The sequence below is a fragment of the Gossypium hirsutum genome, chromosome D09, assembly GCF_007990345.1.
Source record: "Gossypium hirsutum isolate 1008001.06 chromosome D09, Gossypium_hirsutum_v2.1, whole genome shotgun sequence".
In the NCBI taxonomy this organism is placed as follows: Eukaryota; Viridiplantae; Streptophyta; class Magnoliopsida; order Malvales; family Malvaceae; genus Gossypium; species Gossypium hirsutum.
This window is the reverse complement of record NC_053445.1, coordinates 50,220,935-50,239,573: the sequence shown is the minus strand read 5'-3', so window position 1 is coordinate 50,239,573 and position 18,639 is coordinate 50,220,935. Positions and strand designations below refer to the sequence as shown.

At 28.9% G+C, this 18,639-nt stretch overlaps 1 protein-coding gene across 2 annotated transcripts; it reads right to left on the bottom strand.

Moving 5' to 3' along the window:
• Positions 1 to 4,926: 4,926 nt before the first annotated feature.
• On the bottom strand, positions 4,927 to 10,540 carry LOC107890587 (probable leucine-rich repeat receptor-like protein kinase At5g63930). 2 transcript variants are annotated; one of them, XM_016815091.2, is made up of 4 exons: positions 10,161 to 10,486; positions 9,293 to 9,360; positions 5,897 to 8,853; positions 4,927 to 5,653 (listed from the first exon to the last, which is right to left on the bottom strand). In XM_016815091.2, exons 3-4 carry the CDS (start codon positions 8,841 to 8,843, stop codon positions 5,271 to 5,273), a joined length of 3,330 nt encoding a protein of 1,109 aa, XP_016670580.2. In that variant the 5' UTR covers positions 8,844 to 8,853; positions 9,293 to 9,360; positions 10,161 to 10,486; the 3' UTR covers positions 4,927 to 5,270. The 2 variants fall into 2 exon arrangements, with proteins under 2 accessions (XP_016670580.2, XP_016670581.2); XM_016815092.2 differs by lacking the exon at positions 9,293 to 9,360 and having other exon boundaries at positions 10,161 to 10,540.
• Between the last annotated feature and the right edge of the window lie 8,099 nt (positions 10,541 to 18,639).

The following is an 18,639-nucleotide window of genomic DNA, read 5'->3' as shown; positions in this document are numbered from 1 at the left end:
TTTCTACTTTAGTCACTCTAAAATTAGGATAAACTACCCATCAATCACTCTAATAAAAGTTGTTCCTATTCTGGTCACCCAAATTTTTTTCTTGTTAATTTGGTCCCGAAATAGAAATTGATCAAATTTGTCACTTCACCGTTAAATGGTAATAGAAGAGTAATGATGCATTTCTACTTTAGTCACTCTAATAAAAGTTGATCCTATTTTGGTCAACCCAAAATTTTTTCGTACAAATGCATTGTTAGTCTTCCATTACTATTTAACTCCACAAATTTGATTAATTTCCTTTTTTAAATGACTAAATTAATAGAAAAAAATACATTGGGGTGACCAAAATAGAAACACGCCCTATTTAAAGTGGCTAATAATGTAGTTTACCCTTTATTCTTATTCGACGTATTAGTACACCAACCAATCAAACGAGAGTACTAAAATGGAATAAAAATTGAATGGGCTGGCAGCCTATATATAAAAAACCAAAGGCCCCATTATACTTTGAATTAACCAAAATGGGCTTTACATTAAAAGCCCATAACATCTTAAATAATATAAATTGGGATATCATATAACAAAGAATTCAATATAAAAGGTTGAATGCGTTTTAAAGCCATAAAATGGGCTTTATCAGATATTGCAAAATAAAAGGCCCAATACAAAAATTTAAAATAAAAACCCAACAAGTTTTAAATTCTATAAAATGGGCCCAAATCACACACTAACCCAAGAATTCGATTTGGTCCTATCAATAAATTATACCATGGGCCTTGAAGCCCACTAAAATTGAATTAAACAAACCTAGATTTTCGAAAAATCAAATTAAACATGTTTTTTGTAATTCAAATTAAGAACTTGTAATCGAACAAAGTCCATGTATACAACTAACATGATATTGCAATACGGGATAAGAAATGATAATATTTGAATCCATAACAATTAGATACTTGACAAAAAGTTCTAACCACAGCTCTTTAAAATTTGAGAAAACTATGCATAAGTGGGACCAAGTAATGAAGTAGGAATCAGATACCAAATCTTAACCATTCAATTTGGAGGATAAAGCTAATCAACAGACAAGAGAAGGATATAAAATTGCATGACTGATGACTTTGAGGGACATCTTGCAGACATGATTATCATCATGCTCATCATATGGGCTCTGCTGGGAGATGCATACAATAAATTAATGGGCCCGTACATATATATACACTTTCATTTCTTTTATAGCAATATATATTTGTACTAAAAAAAAATGCATACATAAATTATAAAGGATGCTAATAATTATTCTGTCTAATTATAACATGGAGCTTATAAAATGATGCTCACATAGAGCTTTTCTGCTTTTTATAATTAATTAGCTAATCCTGTACTACATTTAATTTTTATTAAGTGTTGGATTGAATAATGGAAGGTTGGACTTGTGAGCTGATGGAGGATGTCGGAACTTATACTTCGACACATTCTCGTTAAGTCGGTGAAAAAATTTGATAATGAAAGATGGAGATGTTAATGAAGTAGAAAAAATACCTAGATTTTATACATGTTCATTCGGCTCGCACATGAGTAAGTTTGGATGAGTTTTATAAGAATTATTTTAGAACTTTTAATTTATTGGTATCAATATAAAAGAAATATAAAAGAAAAAAGAAATTTTTAAATAAAAACACAATAAATTTATATAATTAATAGAAGTTAGAAGATTGACTTGTAACGTGCCCAAATCTTATTTTCCTCTATAAACTACACGTGGTCTTGAAAATGAGTAATAAATAATACATAATAAATTAAGGTATTAAATAAAATTGGTCAAAAATTGTAATTCAAGCTTACTGGTAATCTACAGCAATTGTAGGCGATGGTCTGAAGAATTTCTTTACCTTTCAAGTTAACCAAACATTTTTATCTCCCAAATATATTAACAAATTTTTTAAATTCAAGTCTTTTGCTTAAAATTTTATAAAAAGAATAAAATAACATAATTTGCTTTTTTTATTAGTTTAGATATATAATATTAAAATTATTTAGAAAACAAATTATAATTCATGTTTATATAAAAAATTTCAAAAGAGTTATTACAACATGAAATAAATAAATAAAAATTTTATAATTTAAATAAATAAAAGTGATGTTATCTTTATTTCATAAATTCGATTGATTGATTTAATTTAATTAAAAAAATATGAAAAAGAATTTAAAGTGAATGTATATTAAATAATGGTTTTTATTGATTTAATTAAAGAAAATGTAAAAAAAAATTAGAAGGGATAGTAAATATATTCAATTAAATAATTTTTGAAATATTTTTATTTAAATTTAATTATAAAACTAAATAGGTAATAATATAAAAATATATATTTTATTATTTTGATATTGTAAAATATTAAAAATGAAATAGAGGTGAAGCAAATTTCGGTTTTCCAAAAATTACACAATTATTTTTTTTCTTAGTTAAAATGAGGTAAAATAATATACTTACTTGTTTTAAAAAATGATAATGCTAAGGTATATATTGCACTCTTAAGAGGAGATGCAGGTTTGAATTTTGAAGACGACATTTAATTACAAACTTCGAACATGAATCGTAAAATAGATATGGATAATAAAAAAAAGTAATATATATTTTATTATATTACTTAATTAATATAATTTATTATCAAAATTAATTCAAAAAATGGAATCTACATTAAATATACTTGGTAATTAAAAAAACTAACCTAGAACTTAATGATTCCATATATATTTCCCTTCCTTCTTTTATGGTTTGCGTGTATATATATAAAAAATGGGACTCACTTTAAATATAATTAATAAAAGATATATATTAAAAATGAGATCCACTTAATCATATTTAAAATTTAATTTAAAAATGGGACCTATTTCAAATATAATTAAAAAATAAATATTTTGAAATTCAAAATATTTACATTCATTCTTTTATATATATACTAGTTTTTTATCACGACGTATGGGTTGGTTGTATATATTAATTGAAATGTCCTTAATAATTTTTATGAATCTATTTAATTTTTATAATGTTCCATTAATAATTTGATTACAAAATTAAATCATGCTGATATGTCAGTATATAATAGGTGACAAATGTCTTAGAACGGATTTATAACTAATTGTTGCTAAAATTATTCCAAAATTCTATTATGTATGTTATATTTATATTTGATTCTTAAATCAAATTAAAATAAATTATTATATAATGTGAGTAATGGTGAGGTATATAATATGGTAATTTAATTTAATTAATTATTATATAATGTGATTAAATTAAATTGAAATAAAGGAAGGGTCTGATTGCAAATGTGAAAGATTCCTTAAAGGAGTTAATTAAAAGGTATATGGATTTAATAATTATAAAGTTTTCAGCTTTGCTAAGTCATTGACCACATTGTGCATGTATTTTCTTTTCACCATCATAGTGCATGTATTTTCTTTCACTTATTAAAGGGAGAGAAGAGATAAAATTCCAAGTCATTGAAAAACAAACAAAACAACATGGGTGGTGGGAACGGTCATGTACTTGTGTTTCTGGTTTCAGTTTTCTTCTTCATCATATCATCATCAGTTGATGGAAGCCAATACAAGCAATTATCAACGATCCATGTAATGAATTCGATGGCGAAGGGGTCGGGACCAATGCAGATTCGATGCAAATCGAGGTATACAGATTACGGGATGCAGCAGTTCGGCGAAGGGACGGAATACCGATGCGGTGTTCGGGAAAAAGCGGTGTATTACTGCATGGGGATGACGGGGAGGCGAATAGCGTCGTGGCATGCATTTCAGCCACGCAGAGACGGGAATCGGAAGGCGGTTTTCTGGTTGGTTAAGGAGAATGGGATCTTTCTCAGTTGGGATAATTCTACCTGGGTTAGAAAATCTGACTGGGAAACTGACTGAATATCTGCCTTGTTTCTTTTCTGCTCCTTGTTCTTCAGTATATACATGTGTATGTATGTTTACCGTAATACAATTCAGGATGAATTGTTGTGTTATAGCTTCTGATAAATTCCGAAATAAATAAATAATGTCAATTAAATTTGAAAAAAATTCAACAAGTTTATGCTAAGGGTCATGTTTGTTTGTCAACTTAAAAAAGAAATATTGAATTCTGAAGCAATAGCATTCTGTTCTTTCCTTTTTTATTACAAGCAAGGATTTTAGCTGATGTGTTATTATCTGAGTTTGATTTAATTTGTTTGGGTTAATTCTAAATATGGATTGGGTTGGGTTCTGTAATGGTTAGGGTTTGGTATTTAGAGATTTAGGTTAAATATTAAAAATATAAAAGTACACTTTTTAAAAGAACTAAAAACAATATGAGTTAAAGTGTTGGTTTGGTTATGTATTTTATAAATCAATAACCAGTTAATTTGTGTATAAAAAGAATCAACCGATTTAATTTACTATAATCAATCTAGGATTTAATTTATTGTAATTAATCTTAATCGGTTTGGTAGGTTATTATTCACCATAATTGCCTTTTTAGGTATCGAATGAGATGCTCACACCTTCTTTATTTAACCCGTTGTCTCTTTCAAGTACATGGGCTTTTAGTGTTGCGAGGTCCATTGGCTCTAGGACAAAGACGCTTCGAAGTCGAAAATCCCTCAAAAGTTATCGTTTTTAAAATTTAATCCTTTCTCCTACCAAAATAATGTCGAATCGACTCAATTAGGCATTTAAATAAACTAGTATGTATACATTCTCAAGTTATAAAGAACTAGGAAAACAAAATCTACACAACTTTTTGCTGGTAAGGTTCTCTCTGTTTCACAAATAATTTTCAAAAAAATTGTTTCTGTTTTTATTGAGCATGGAAAAAAACAACACAACCACCCATGCAGAATCAGTAAAAACCATATGAACATATAATACATGAAGTATCAGCAGAATGAAAGTGCATTTGGGTAAGAACTAAGTAAAAACATTTGGAATCAACTAAAATAACAGTTTAATTTCAACAACGGATCGAATAAACGATGCTCCGGATGAGTGACCTAAGCACAGCTGCGATATTTCAAAAGAATCTAATTCATGTATGTACACCGGTGTTCGATATCGTATTTCCTATAGACTCCTACAGTGTCACCGGTTACTTCCATTAGCTATCAACAGAAGCTTTCAGTATCACATTTTCTTTATCGAAAAATGTATATGTCCTATTTTATCTTTCGGCAAAAATAGAACAGAAAAATCAATGGCAAAAGAATCATCTTGGTTAATGAAAACAGGGAGTAGCTAGTGACGTACTTTCACGAGGCACTGCGTTTGGGAGGACTGCAAGTGGGAGACTTCCCAAAGTTGTCTTCTTGATCTTGCCTTTTAGATTCTATCAGCATTGTCACAACTTCACGCATAGATGGCCGATCGAAAGGAGACAGGCTGGTGCATATTAAAGCAATTTTCAAGACGGTAATCATGTGATCAACAATTCTTCTATCGTCGAGATTTAAGCGATCATCGAGTATCCCGGTAGTCAACGAGTGGTTGCGAACATAATGTCTCACTCGTGTGACAAGATCACCTCCTTGGTCCAATGCCTGTACAGGAGTCTTCCCAGTTAACAACTCCAGTAAAACAACTCCGTAGCTATAGATGTCACATTTTTCCGTCACCTTCATAGTGTATGCATATTCTGTCATAAAGAACGGATATGATGTCAACAATCTAAACAGATAAAATACCAATATCAATGTCCAAAGAGCACAAGAAAGAAATGAAAATGAGAACATCGCATGCCTCACCCTACTCCATAACCGCATAAAACAGGCAAATAATGAAATGCTATGGGAAAGAGAAACATTTCAATTCTTTCAATTCTTCTCGTATGTTCTTGATAAATAGTATCATTGGAACTAGAAAGCCAAGGACAACTTACCGGGGGCAATATAGCCATATGATCCAGCGATCGCCGACATCGACTTAGATTGGGGCATGTCAATCACTTTTGCTAAACCGAAATCACCAACATGGGCTTCAAAATTTTCATCAAGCAAGATATTATTGGACTTGATGTCACGGTGAATGATCCTTGGTTTGCAGTCATGGTGCAAATAAGCAAGACCTTCTGCAGCTCCTAGGGCAATCATGAACCGCGTTGACCAATCTAAGCTACAAGAGGCCCCGTGAAGCACTTCACCCAAACTACCATTTTCCAAGTACTCATAAAGAAGCACGTTGAGACCTCGGTGATAGCAAAAACCATAAAGCTTCACAATATTCCGATGCCTAATCCTTCCCAGCGTTAAAATCTCAGCACGAAAACTGTTCTCGATATTGTTTCCCTCTGCATTTGACTCTAGCCTTTTAACAGCAACAGTTTGTCCGGAATGTATACCTGCTTTATAAACCGTTCCACAAGCTCCCCTCCCAACAATAAAGCTCTCATGAAAATTATTTGTAGCCTCAATTAGATCTTGAAATGTGAACCCTTCCTTCGGATGAAAATAAATATCCTGAGCCGGTGAAGGTGTCTCCTTTTCATTTGAGGATGGAACACTTTTACGAGGACGTCTCATTTGATATATGAGAATTACAATGAGAATTAAAGATACCCCGCCTACAGCACATGAAACTGTGGTTATGATTCTTCCTCGTGTATCCTTCTTCGCAGGTAGCATAGAAGGAGAAGATGAATCTACCGTGCAACTTCGAAGAGGTGTACCACAAAGCCCTTTATTTTCAATAAAGCTACTTGCGGGCATGTTCTGAAACAATGGGATGGCAGGTAAAGGTCCGGTCAAGTTATTGTATGACAAGTTGCACACCATTAAACTCGATAGGCTCTCAAACGTGCTGGGAATTTCACCACTCAAGTTATTATTATTGAGCAGGAGATATTCCAACATATTAAGAAACCCGAGCTCTAGTGGTATATTTCCAGTGAGGCGGTTATTGCTTAGGTTCATTGCAATCTGCAAGCTTGAAAGAGAACCTAACTGACGGGGTATCTCACCAGAAAATAAATTGCCACCCATCTGAAGCTCGGTCAAACGTGAGAGATTCCCCATAGCTTCGGGTATATACCCCGAGAACTTATTTTCTGAAAGTCTCAGAATCTCAAGCTGAGTAAGGGTTCCAAGCTCATTTGGTAAAGTATCTACAAAGCTGTTATGGCTGAGATCAAGTCGTTGAAGCTTCTTGCAATCAATTATCTCGTGTGGAATCCGCCCAGAAAGCAAATTAGACGAGACATTAAGAATCACTAGTTGAGACAGATTACCTACTTCCTTAGGTAGCTCAAGACTAAAGTGGTTCCCGGCAATATGCAGCCTTTGAAGCTTTCGGCAATTTCCAACCTCTGAAGGAATTGGTCCGGTAAAGTTGTTCTGGTCCAATTCAATAGCAGAAAGATTCACCAGTTTGCATAACTGTGAAGGAAAGCTGCCTGTTAGCATGTTTCGTACCAGACGGAGTTGCACTAAGGTCTCACAGTTTTTGATCCCAGTTGAGATGTTCCCAGACAGCATATTACCTCCAAGGTTTAACAAAATAAGGTTACTGTGCCAACAAAGATACGGAGGTATTTTGCCAGTCAAATGGTTGTTAGAAAAATCAACCACCCAAAGTGGGCTATAAAGTCCAAGCTGCTGCGGAATGGTCCCACTCAGAAAATTCTCGAATAGCTGTAACTGAATCATTTTAGTAAAATATTGGAAACCATAAGGAATGGGGCCTGTAAGATGATTGATTGAAAGGTCAAGCTTCGTCAAGTTCTTCAAGCTACTAAGCTCATTTGGTATGACACCTGTGAGCCAGTTCTCGAATAGGTACAATAATTGTAGACCCTTTATCTTGCTGAACTCAGTTGGGATCTCACCTGTCAAATGATTCTCCGACAAATCAATTTCCGTGGCAAGAGATAGATTCCCTATCTCCCTTGGAATGCTTCCATTTAATTGATTCCTGTAGAGATACAACTTGTTCAGAAACTTAAGGTTCACAATCTCCACGGGTATCGGCCCCACAAGCTGATTTGCATACAATGCAAGTGTCTCAAGGCTGGTACAGTTCCCAAGCTCCTTTGGAATAAACCCAGATAACTGATTCTCCCATAAAATCAAATCAGTCAAGTTTTGAAGCATTCCGACTTCCTTAGGCAGTTCTCCTCCAATGTGATTCTGGGCAAGACCAAGCATTTCTAAGCTTTGACATCCACTGATTTCAGCTGGAATGTTACCAGAAAATGTGTTCTGCCCAGCTCGAAATGTCCTCAACTTCCGGAGATTCCCGATAGAACGGGGCAATGGCCCAGTCAAGTTATTGGTGTACGCCACAAACTCAACAAGTGATGACAAATTCCCCAGCTCTTTGGGAAGGGAGCCAGAGATTTTGTTATTGCATATGTTCAAACTTTGCAAATAAGAGAGCTTACCCAACTCAACAGGAATCGGACCACTGAAATGATTATTATTCAAATAAAGAACGACCAGAAGTGAACAGTTTCCGATCTCCTTTGGTATATCTCCGCTGAACTTATTATAGGACAGATCAAGGAATGTCAAGTGGGTCAGTCCACCGATACTAGGACTCAGGGTTCCCGAAAGATTCATTGAACTCAAATCAACAGATGAGACCACCAGCTCATAATCCAAAGAACAATTGACACCTATCCACCCGCACGGTGTCTCATCAGTGGACTTCCAGTTCCAAAGATGGTTGTATTCATCATGAAGGCTCTTCTTAAGCTCTAGCAGCAATTGGCCCTCGGAATTTAGCCCCTGCGCTATAGTTATCAGTAGAGCCAAAACCAGTAAAATCCTCCAAGACCCTTCTCCGAAATGTCTCCTCGAAGCAAAATTCCTCGACATTTTAGTAATTGCCATAGTTTGTATTCTGCAAAACAAAAAATACTGCTATCACAACCCCAAAGAAGCACAGGCCACCATAGCATACATCAAAACATTTAAGTTCTTCTAAGCATTAAAGCAGAATTTTTTAACTTCAACCGTGGTTACACAGACCTATGGACCGTCATCAACAAAAATATTCCCACTTCCGAGCTCATAAGAATGCAAGAAACAACAAATATAAAGCGACAAGCCAAGTAAGTATTCAACTACTCATGACCCCCGGATGGACATTGCATTCAGAAGAGAAATGAAACAATTCAAAAACCATACATTCATTTCTAAGCACTACACTATCAAATTTCTCTACCATCACATGAACTCACAAAAACCAACCATCTACAACAAAAATCAGCTCAATAGAAACCGATCACGGAACAACTGAAATTTACAGCTCAAACAAAATCAAAAAAAGGGAAACATACATAGCACTTCAGTCAATCCCAAAGCCACCTCTTCATCAAATAAAACCCCATCATTTCACTGCAACTCACTGAAGGCCACAAATAGAAAACAGACTCAATTTCGGAATCAAACAAATAGAACTTGTGCAATATAAAAACTAGATCCAAAAACAAGATCATATAAACCAATTAATATACAGAAAATAAGCAAAGATTAAACATAGCACTGTAACATTGCAACTTTGGCATATAACTTCTTCTTTTTTTTTTTTAAATTCCGAACTTTCTTTTTCATTCAAAAGCAGAATTGGTTATGAGAGTATAATATCTAGGACCAAAATGTACAAACTTCAGTATCAAAAGCCTTTAAATTAGAACCCCTACAGATACCTTTCTCCATCAAACGATATACAAAAATCACCAAGCAAACTTTGAAGGCAAAGAGCAAAAAAAAAAAAACTTTTATTACAAATCTGAGTTTTCCCAGCCAATCTCATAAATGAAATGAATTTTCATCATACAACACCATCAATACATTATTCTAAATATTTAAAAATATCCATCTACTTAACTGTAAAAAGCAGGCACCAAAAAAGAAAACATTGATCTTTTGGGATTGGATTTTTTTCTTAAGCTTTAATACCCACCCAATGCCAACAAACAAATAACCCCAAAAAAATATTGATTAAAAACCATTGGTGAGACCCATTAAAGCTTTCAAGAAAAAAAGAACAAGAAAAATGTTACAGTTTTAGAACTTATTTTATGTATGTAGAAGAACAAAACAAACAAAGCGAAACAACCCCTTTGCTTCAACTTCTCGTCCAAATTTAGCAGCAATTAGCTACCAAAAGTATTTTCTAGAAAAAAAAAAAGATTTGGGATTTACCAGAGCATTGAAGCAGAATATGGGATTAGCAAAAAGAAAAGGTGGGAACTTTGGACATGAGAAGCAAGAAAAAGGAGTTATTTTTTTCTTGGAGTGTGAAGGGTTTTTCTGGCAAAGCACTAAAAACCAGACAACTCTGTCAAACTTTTTTTAAGGAAAGAAGGAAAATCTGCTCAAGAAAAATTGGGATTTTATAGGATTTGGTAGTGACAGCTTTGGTCTTCCAAGGTAGGCACTGCAATAAAAATGGCAGATTTTCCTTTACAAAATAGAAAAAGGATTCAGTGAGAATTTTGATTTGATTGGTTAGTCAATATTCCAGACATTATAATAGACTCCTAATTTATCAGTTAACCATGGATTCGTACTAGTTTCCCGTCTCAACTAATATATATCATAATTCCTTTTTAAATGTTTCAATTAATTAAATTTTAAAAGAATTTATTTCACCAAACACCCTTAAACTAGGACTCTCCTTTTAAATTAGTTCCCAAACTTCAAAATTTTCTAATTATATCCCTAAACTATTGAGGTTATATCAATCAAGTCTTTTCGTTACTAAAATTGATAATTTAATTATTAAATCACACATCAGATCTTATGTGACATAATTTAAAATGTAAAATTTAAATGAATATTGTAAAAATATATGTTTTAAAAACTTTTGTTTCAAAGTTTTCGACTTTTACAGAAATTGTATCGTTCACTTTTTTTTTCAATTTTAATTTATTTTTAGTTTTTACTTTCAAAAGTCCTATGCGATAACATTTTATTTCTTTAGAACTTTTATTTTAAATTTAGCTATATAAAATTTGACATATTATTCAATAGTTAAATTAATAGCTTTAATAACGAAAGAACATGATTGATATAATATTGATAATTTAGTGATGTAATTAGAATATTTTAAAATTTAAAGACCAATTTAAAATAACAATCATAATTTAGAAATATATGTAGCAATTAACTCTTTTAAAATATATATGTTTATTAAACCATGGATTGGTATAACTCCCTCTCGCAACTAAAATATCATAATTTATTTTATTAATTTTTAAATATATTTGTTACTATATACATCATAATTGCTCATTATCGTACTTGAATTTGGATATGCAAGCACACATAGGCGAAACCAAAAAAAAATTTTAGGGAGGGTGGAAATTAAATTATAAATTTTACAGTAGTAAAAATTTAATTTTATTATTTTAATAGTCTATATATTTATAATTTTTAAAAGATTAAATCAATTTTTAAAATTTTAAGGGGCAAAAGTGTAATTTTATCTTTATTAATTTAAAGTTTTAAAAATTTTAAAGAACCTAAATGAAAAGAAAAATCATTTTAAGGGGCCAGAGCCTCTGCTAGTCCCCCTAACTACGCCCTCGGACACATAAACCGCACATGATTTCTTTTGGATGGGACTATCTATTTCGATTCAATTATTACAAAATTTTAAATTTTTAAAAATATATATAAAGATAAATAATAAAACATCAACATTTATTTTGTAAGTTGTAATAATAGTATTAAATATTAAATTAACTTAAATTTGGTTTAAACAGTTTTTTTAACTTATTTATTTATTTCAATTTTTTTATCGGTCCAATTGATTTATACCTATTCAATCCTCCTATTTTATAGTATCAGTCAAATCAATTGAGTTATCAATTTTTGTTCAACTAATTGGTCCGATCCGATTCTAAAAGTCATGCTAATAATTGGAATATATACAAATTTATATAAAAATAAGTCTAGATATAAGCCACAAATAATTTGTTTTGGATTAAACTTAAACTTAAAATCTCAAAGTTCCCAATGGTTTAGAATTTTTCCCTTAGCTACGGTCTTATTTCATACACCATTAAAAAAATTTTAAGTCAATTGAAAATTAATATTTTCAATGATTTAATTTTTATGCATGTTTAATAACCAAAAATAAAAATAATACGATAGAATTTTTCTACAAAAAAAAGTGTGGAAAATAATAAGTAGATAAGAGTTGCTTATACTTAATGGTAAATATTTTCAATTATTTTTATTTGATTTATTTTAATATTATATTATCCTATAAAAGCATTACGTTTAAATTTTGATTTTTGTTTAAAATAAGGTGAAATGTTTAAAAATTTAAGTATAAAATATAGATTTTTTTATAATTTAAAATATTTATCAAATAATCTAATTATATTTCATAATAAATTTAAGTAATATATCAAACAATTTTATAATCTAAATTTATATAAAATTTTTCAACACTTAATTTTTCAATTTATCAAACAATACTTAATTTTTTTAATTTTTCAAAACATTTTGAGGTTTTAAAATTTTCAAATAATATATATTTTTTATGTTAATTTTTTACATTTTAATATTTTTATAAAAGAATTTAATATTTACTAAAATGAAAAATGCTGAAATATTTTCGTTGAATTTTATTTTGAAAATGTCGAAAATTAATGTTGAGTGTAAAATTTAATTAGAAGAAGAAAACCAAAATTGAGTGACGAAATTCAATTATTACTTTAAAATGAAAAACACACGTAATGTAATGAAAGTGACAAATATTTAATTAAAATAATGAAAACAATCTAATTGATTATTATTCAACTTTTTAGGTTGGTGGAATTTTATTTTAATTAAATTTCGATATTAATGATGTGGCAATCTTTGATTGGTTTTCAAAGCTCCGTGAACCAATCAAATCAATATGTAAATAATATAAAAAGAAAATAATTGCTTCGCACAGCCATCTACTGAAAACTTACGTCCCGTTTCGTCACTTCTTCTTTTAGTTCTTAAAATGTTAAAATATGCTGTTAGTCCCTGTATGTTGACAAAATTTTAGCTTTAATCTCTGTACTTAAAAAGTTAAAAACTAAGTCCTACTACTTTTTTTAAAAAAATCTCAATCCAATAATTAAAATCATGAGTATTTTCCATCAAAATTTACTAATTTGACATGTTAATTTGGCAACTCTTATATGACATGACATATGATTTATGGGAAATAAACGTGTTAAGTTGATAGATTTTAACGGAAATTAGAAATGAAAATAATGTCCAAACTAGGATTTTAAAATTAAAAAAATAGAAGGTTGTATTTAATAAGGACTAAATCTCAATTTCTATAGAAGTACAGGGACTAGCAACATACTAACCTTTTAAAAATGTGCAATATTATATTTATTTAACTATTATTACAAATATATATTAAAAATTTTAATTAATAATTATCTCCTTTATATAATTATATAGATTCTATATATATAAATTAAGGGTAAACTGCACCAACTGTCCTTAAAGCTTGTTTAAGATTACGTTTCAGTCACTCAACTTTCAAAAGATACATAATAATTACTAATATTATTAAATTATTACAATTTTGTCACTTTTCCGTTAACATCTGCTAAAAGGATTATGAAGCCCGTTAAATCATTACAATTCCTTCTAAAAAATTGGCAGTAATTCTAAATAAATTAAAAAATCTTTAAAAACAAACAAATTTTAAATTTTATAAAAAAATATATAATTAATTAAAATTTATAAATGAAAGGCTTTCATGATTTTGTTCCCTCCTTTTATCTTGTACACCACCATAACCCCTCTTAGGAAACTTTTTTTCTTCTAAACACACCATACCATATCTTACCGTCAATCCAAATTCACCATATATCATTTTATCCCGAAAATCTCCGAAGCTTCAACTCATGAACTCCATTTAAATATCTTTCAAAATAAATAAATAAAATTCACCTATATACTTAAGTCTTTTTAATTCGTTCTGAATCCAATAAAAATTCAGATAAAAAATAAAAAAATATATACATAAAAATACTCAATTTTGTCGAACTCATGAAAAACCCAGATTCAAAATCTCACATGATTATAAAAAAAATCATAAAATTCAAACAAAAAAAAATCCTAGGCTTTCTGATTGGTTGATGAAAAAAATTAAAGAAACAGCACAAAATTCTTTGGGCAATGACTTAGTTAATTTGAACTATGATATGAAGATCAAATTTATATAATAATCAATAACAAAAAAATCCCAAAAACACCGAAGAAATTTCAATTTGGAAGAACGTAGATGATTACCTCGATGACTAATTTGAAACAACGACAAAAAAGAAAAGAAAGATTTTGCTTTTGGAGTTTTAGATCTGAAATTACTTTTAAATAATGTTTTCTAATTCTTAAAAGAAAACATAATCGAAATATTCATTAATAACAAAAAAATTCTTTTTCTAGGGCTAAACTACATCCAATGTCACTAAACTATTAGTAAGTTTATTTTTTTGTCACTCAACTTCAAAATGTTGCAAAATGGTCATTGAATCATTCGAAAATTTTCATTTAAGTCACTGAACTATCTGAAAGTTTTTATTTAAGTTACTAGCTTGTTAAGTTTTAAAAAAAAGATCTGACGAGCAAGCTCTAAGTGACGATTCGATGATTGATACGACGGATCAGTACCCATCGACGAGTACAATAACATGCCTTAGATCTAAGTCGATCTGATTGTCAATGTCAGATATTACAAAATAAAGTTGTTTAGATTTTCGTTCGCAGATTTGTGACGTTCAAAGTTGTTTCACTAAAAGAAAAACTTAACTGTAAAAGAGAATGAGAGCTTTCGATTGATGCATGCAGCACGAACAAAGAAGACCATGCAACAGTGATATTAACAACCCAATGACTTAAATTAAAATTTTTTAATAGTTCATTGACCATTTTTTAATTTTTTGAAATAAAATAATCAAAATGTAAACTCACTCACCAATAATTTAGGTTGTGTTTGGAAAGTCACCTAATAATTGAATTTTAGCGTAATTGTTTATAATTACACAATGATGACATATGTTTGGGTAATTGTTGTAATTGGTGGTTCCACTGAATTGGATATAATTGGAGCACCTCAATTTTCTAATCTTAAAAGAAGGGTGAGAATTTGAGTAATTATGCAAGTAATAACACCCAAATCTAATTTTAAATTATTTTTATACAAGTTATAAAAATTATATTATAACTATGAACATATATCCAATTACACTTTTCAATTATTAGAGGAAGAGTGAAAATTGAAGTAATTACACAGATAATGACACCAAATCCAATTTTAAAAGTTAATTTTATACAAGTTATAAAAATTATATTATAACCATAAACATGCGTGAGTTTTTTAGATGATAATAGCAAAAAAAAAAACTTATATTATAAATTCTAAAAAATCATATTATAAAAATAATTTGTGTATTTTATAAAGTTATAACAAAAAATTATATTATTTAAATCTTAAAAAATACCAAAGTTATGGGCAAATTATTTATTATAAAAAAATAAGTTACATCTTATAAAAGTGTTATAATATATTTATTATAAAATTTTATGATCAATAAGTATGGACATGACTTATTTATCTGTCTATACTATATATTATAAAAAATAATAAACTTGTTTATAAAAAAAGTGTTATAATTTTTTTTATCATAACTTGGTTATAAAAAGTAAATTTGTAAAATTACTACAAAAATTATATTATTTATAAAAAAATTATATTATTTTTTACTTAAGTATTATAAAAAAGGATATAACCTAACACAAATGTTTCTCCAAATTAAGTTTATATAAGTTTTTATATAGAGTTACAAACTATTTGAATTGTAAACCCTAATATTATAAGGTCGATTCTAATTATATAAATACAAAAGGTTTTATTGCATCATATTGTGGGGAATGGTGTCAGACATAAACACCGTAGATAGCTTGCAAACTCTGTAATTCAAGACATTCAAAGCTTCAAAATGTAATTAAAAAAACATTTGTTGTTCTAAAAAATGTTTCCTATATTGACAATGTCACTTTAGTACAGCATAAAAAATATATATATGTATTAGCATGTCGCATATTTTATAACTTCGATCATAAGTAAAATTGAAATAATCTATATTTCGAATAGTAGATGGAGGAAGAAGATCAATGACCAACAGTTGATGGTAAGGAACATATGTTAAATATTAAAATAAAAAACACAACAAATATGAATTAAAACAATTAGACAAAATTACATATGATGTTTATTTTTATTAGTAACATATTATCAACTACTTTTTTAATTTTAACATAATATATATGATGATTTGATTTTAATTTATATTATTTATTTAGAATTTATTTTTATTATACTAGTATTTTTTATAATAACCATTTTTAAAAATATAAATTATATAATTATGTAATTAAACCTCGAGAGAAAATTAGAGTGTGGTTAGTGAACTTTTGCCTTTTTTTTTTTTTAAGAGATAAAATAATACTCATAGAGCAGATGACGGGGCTAGGAAGTAAGTGGAAAAGATGCAGACAAAAGGGACCTACCAATCTCAGGATTTGGACCCACAAAATGGGTGACATCAGCAGCATTCAGCTGATTTATCTTTATTTTTATTTTTGTTGGTTTTTTATTTTGATCTTCTTAAAACTAATCATGCAAATTGGAAAGGTGAAATTGTTAGGCTTAGACTAGACTTCAATTTTTCACCTGTGTATCTTAAATTTTTCAATATTTTCATTACGGTAATCATATAAATATAATATTTCTAAGAAGAAGCAATTACAATAAAGTATTTATAATAAAAAAATAATTTTGATTGAAATAGTTTCAGTTAGAGTCCATTATAGATATCTGTATTTCTTAAAAAAATTATATGAAAAGATAAAATTATACTCAAAATAACATCTATTATTTATTAAAAATGAGTAAATTTTAGTAACATGATCAAAGATGACATCAACCCAAATACTTAAACATAATAATAGTTAATAGATAATAATTATATGAAATCTCGTCAATAGTTTGAGCCTCTAAGGAAGCAAATGAAAAGCTATATTTACGCAACTCTTTGTTGCACATGATGTGGGTATGTCCTATGTGTATGAATACTAACCAACTAGTTGTTTAAACTATATCAAAATAAACTTATATAAAATCACATGTTATTTAAATTAAAAATTTTAATTACGATTTATGGTTTATTAATATTTTTAATTACAGGGTCGGCTCATCCCCACTATAGAATTCTCTATCAAATCTTAACTTTAGTAGGCAATATTTGACCTTTACTTACATTTTGTGCTTATAAGGAGGAAAAAATCCTAATTCCCAAATGCAAATTTCAAGATTTGTTGGGCAGATTCAGCTTTCGTTCTCGAGATTGATTTACAATGGTTTCCCCTAAAACTCTATAAAAGATTGTTTGCTTTCTTAAGAAACTTTATGTTGAGATTCACCACAAATTAAAAACTAACAAACAATTCTCAAAACATGTTGACTAGGGTCATGACTCATGAGTGACTCAGGTCTAAAATAAAGCAATTTTAAAGTTCTTCCATATTATTTTATTTACCAAATTTCTATCATATTAAATTCGGATTTATGTAGACTAATCACGTAAATAACTTGTATTAATTTCAAATCAAACTAAACTAGCTGACCGGATTAGTAACAAATTGGGTATTAGTTCGGAGATAAAGGTTAAATAGGTTGTGTTGTAAACCACTCAAATTTAGTTGAACTGATTTTTGTTATTTTTATTTTAATGTTTATGATTTTTTAATAATTTATTTGATTAAATCGGACAAACCGATTGGATTGATTAAATCAAGAATCAGTAATCTAATCAGTTTGACTTATTCTTAAAAATTTTGATTGAGATCAATTCTAGAGTTCAATATCAGATAACCTCTCATCCTTAATTTATAATTTATATGTCATAGATATTTTACATATATCACTAAGATACTTTATACAAAAAATCTCGAATATGTAAATTTTACATTGATATAAATGAATCCCTTCTAATATATAAAATTACAATTTTAAAAAGCTTTACAAATGAAAAATAAGTATGGGTATTCACTATATCTACTTTCAATTGTAAATACTTTTATTATTAATAAGATTATTCAATTCTAAGTAAAATTTTAATTTCGTTAAATAATTTTTTCATGGTAAATAATGTCATGAAAATAGGTAAATTTATATTGAATTTTTAAGGTAAAAATACTATGGAAATTCTTGTATTAAGTATTAATTTATATTTTGTTCTCTCAACTAAAAAATATACAAATTAGTCTATGTACATTAAATTAAAGAGCAAATTGATTATTCTGTTAAAAATATGTTATAGGTCGAGGACAACACTAACCTATTGACGGGGTTTGACAGCTTCAACTAGATTACATTCTCTAATTTAATCGTTTTTAGCTTGTATACTTTTAAAATTCTAGTTTTGGCTTGAACGATAGCCATTAGAATCATTAGCTACAATGATTTTTTTTTTGAGTATTAGTGAAAATAGAAAGTTGACATAACATTACACGCGTGATAATATATTTATCATATAAGATTTTAGAAACAACTAAATTAAATGTAACGAATTTAACAATTATCATCTGAATTGAGTTTGAAATTTTAAATTTC

Bases quoted from the DNA above. Each gene is read 5' to 3' on its own strand.
- LOC107890587 (XM_016815092.2), bottom strand. From the start codon at position 8,843: ATGGCAATTACTAAAATGTCGAGGAATTTTGCTTCGAGGAGACATTTC. The intron at 5,654-5,896 runs GTAAGTTGTCCT...TCTTTATGACAG, and splicing joins ATATGGCTATATTGCCCCCG to AATATGCATACACTATGAAG.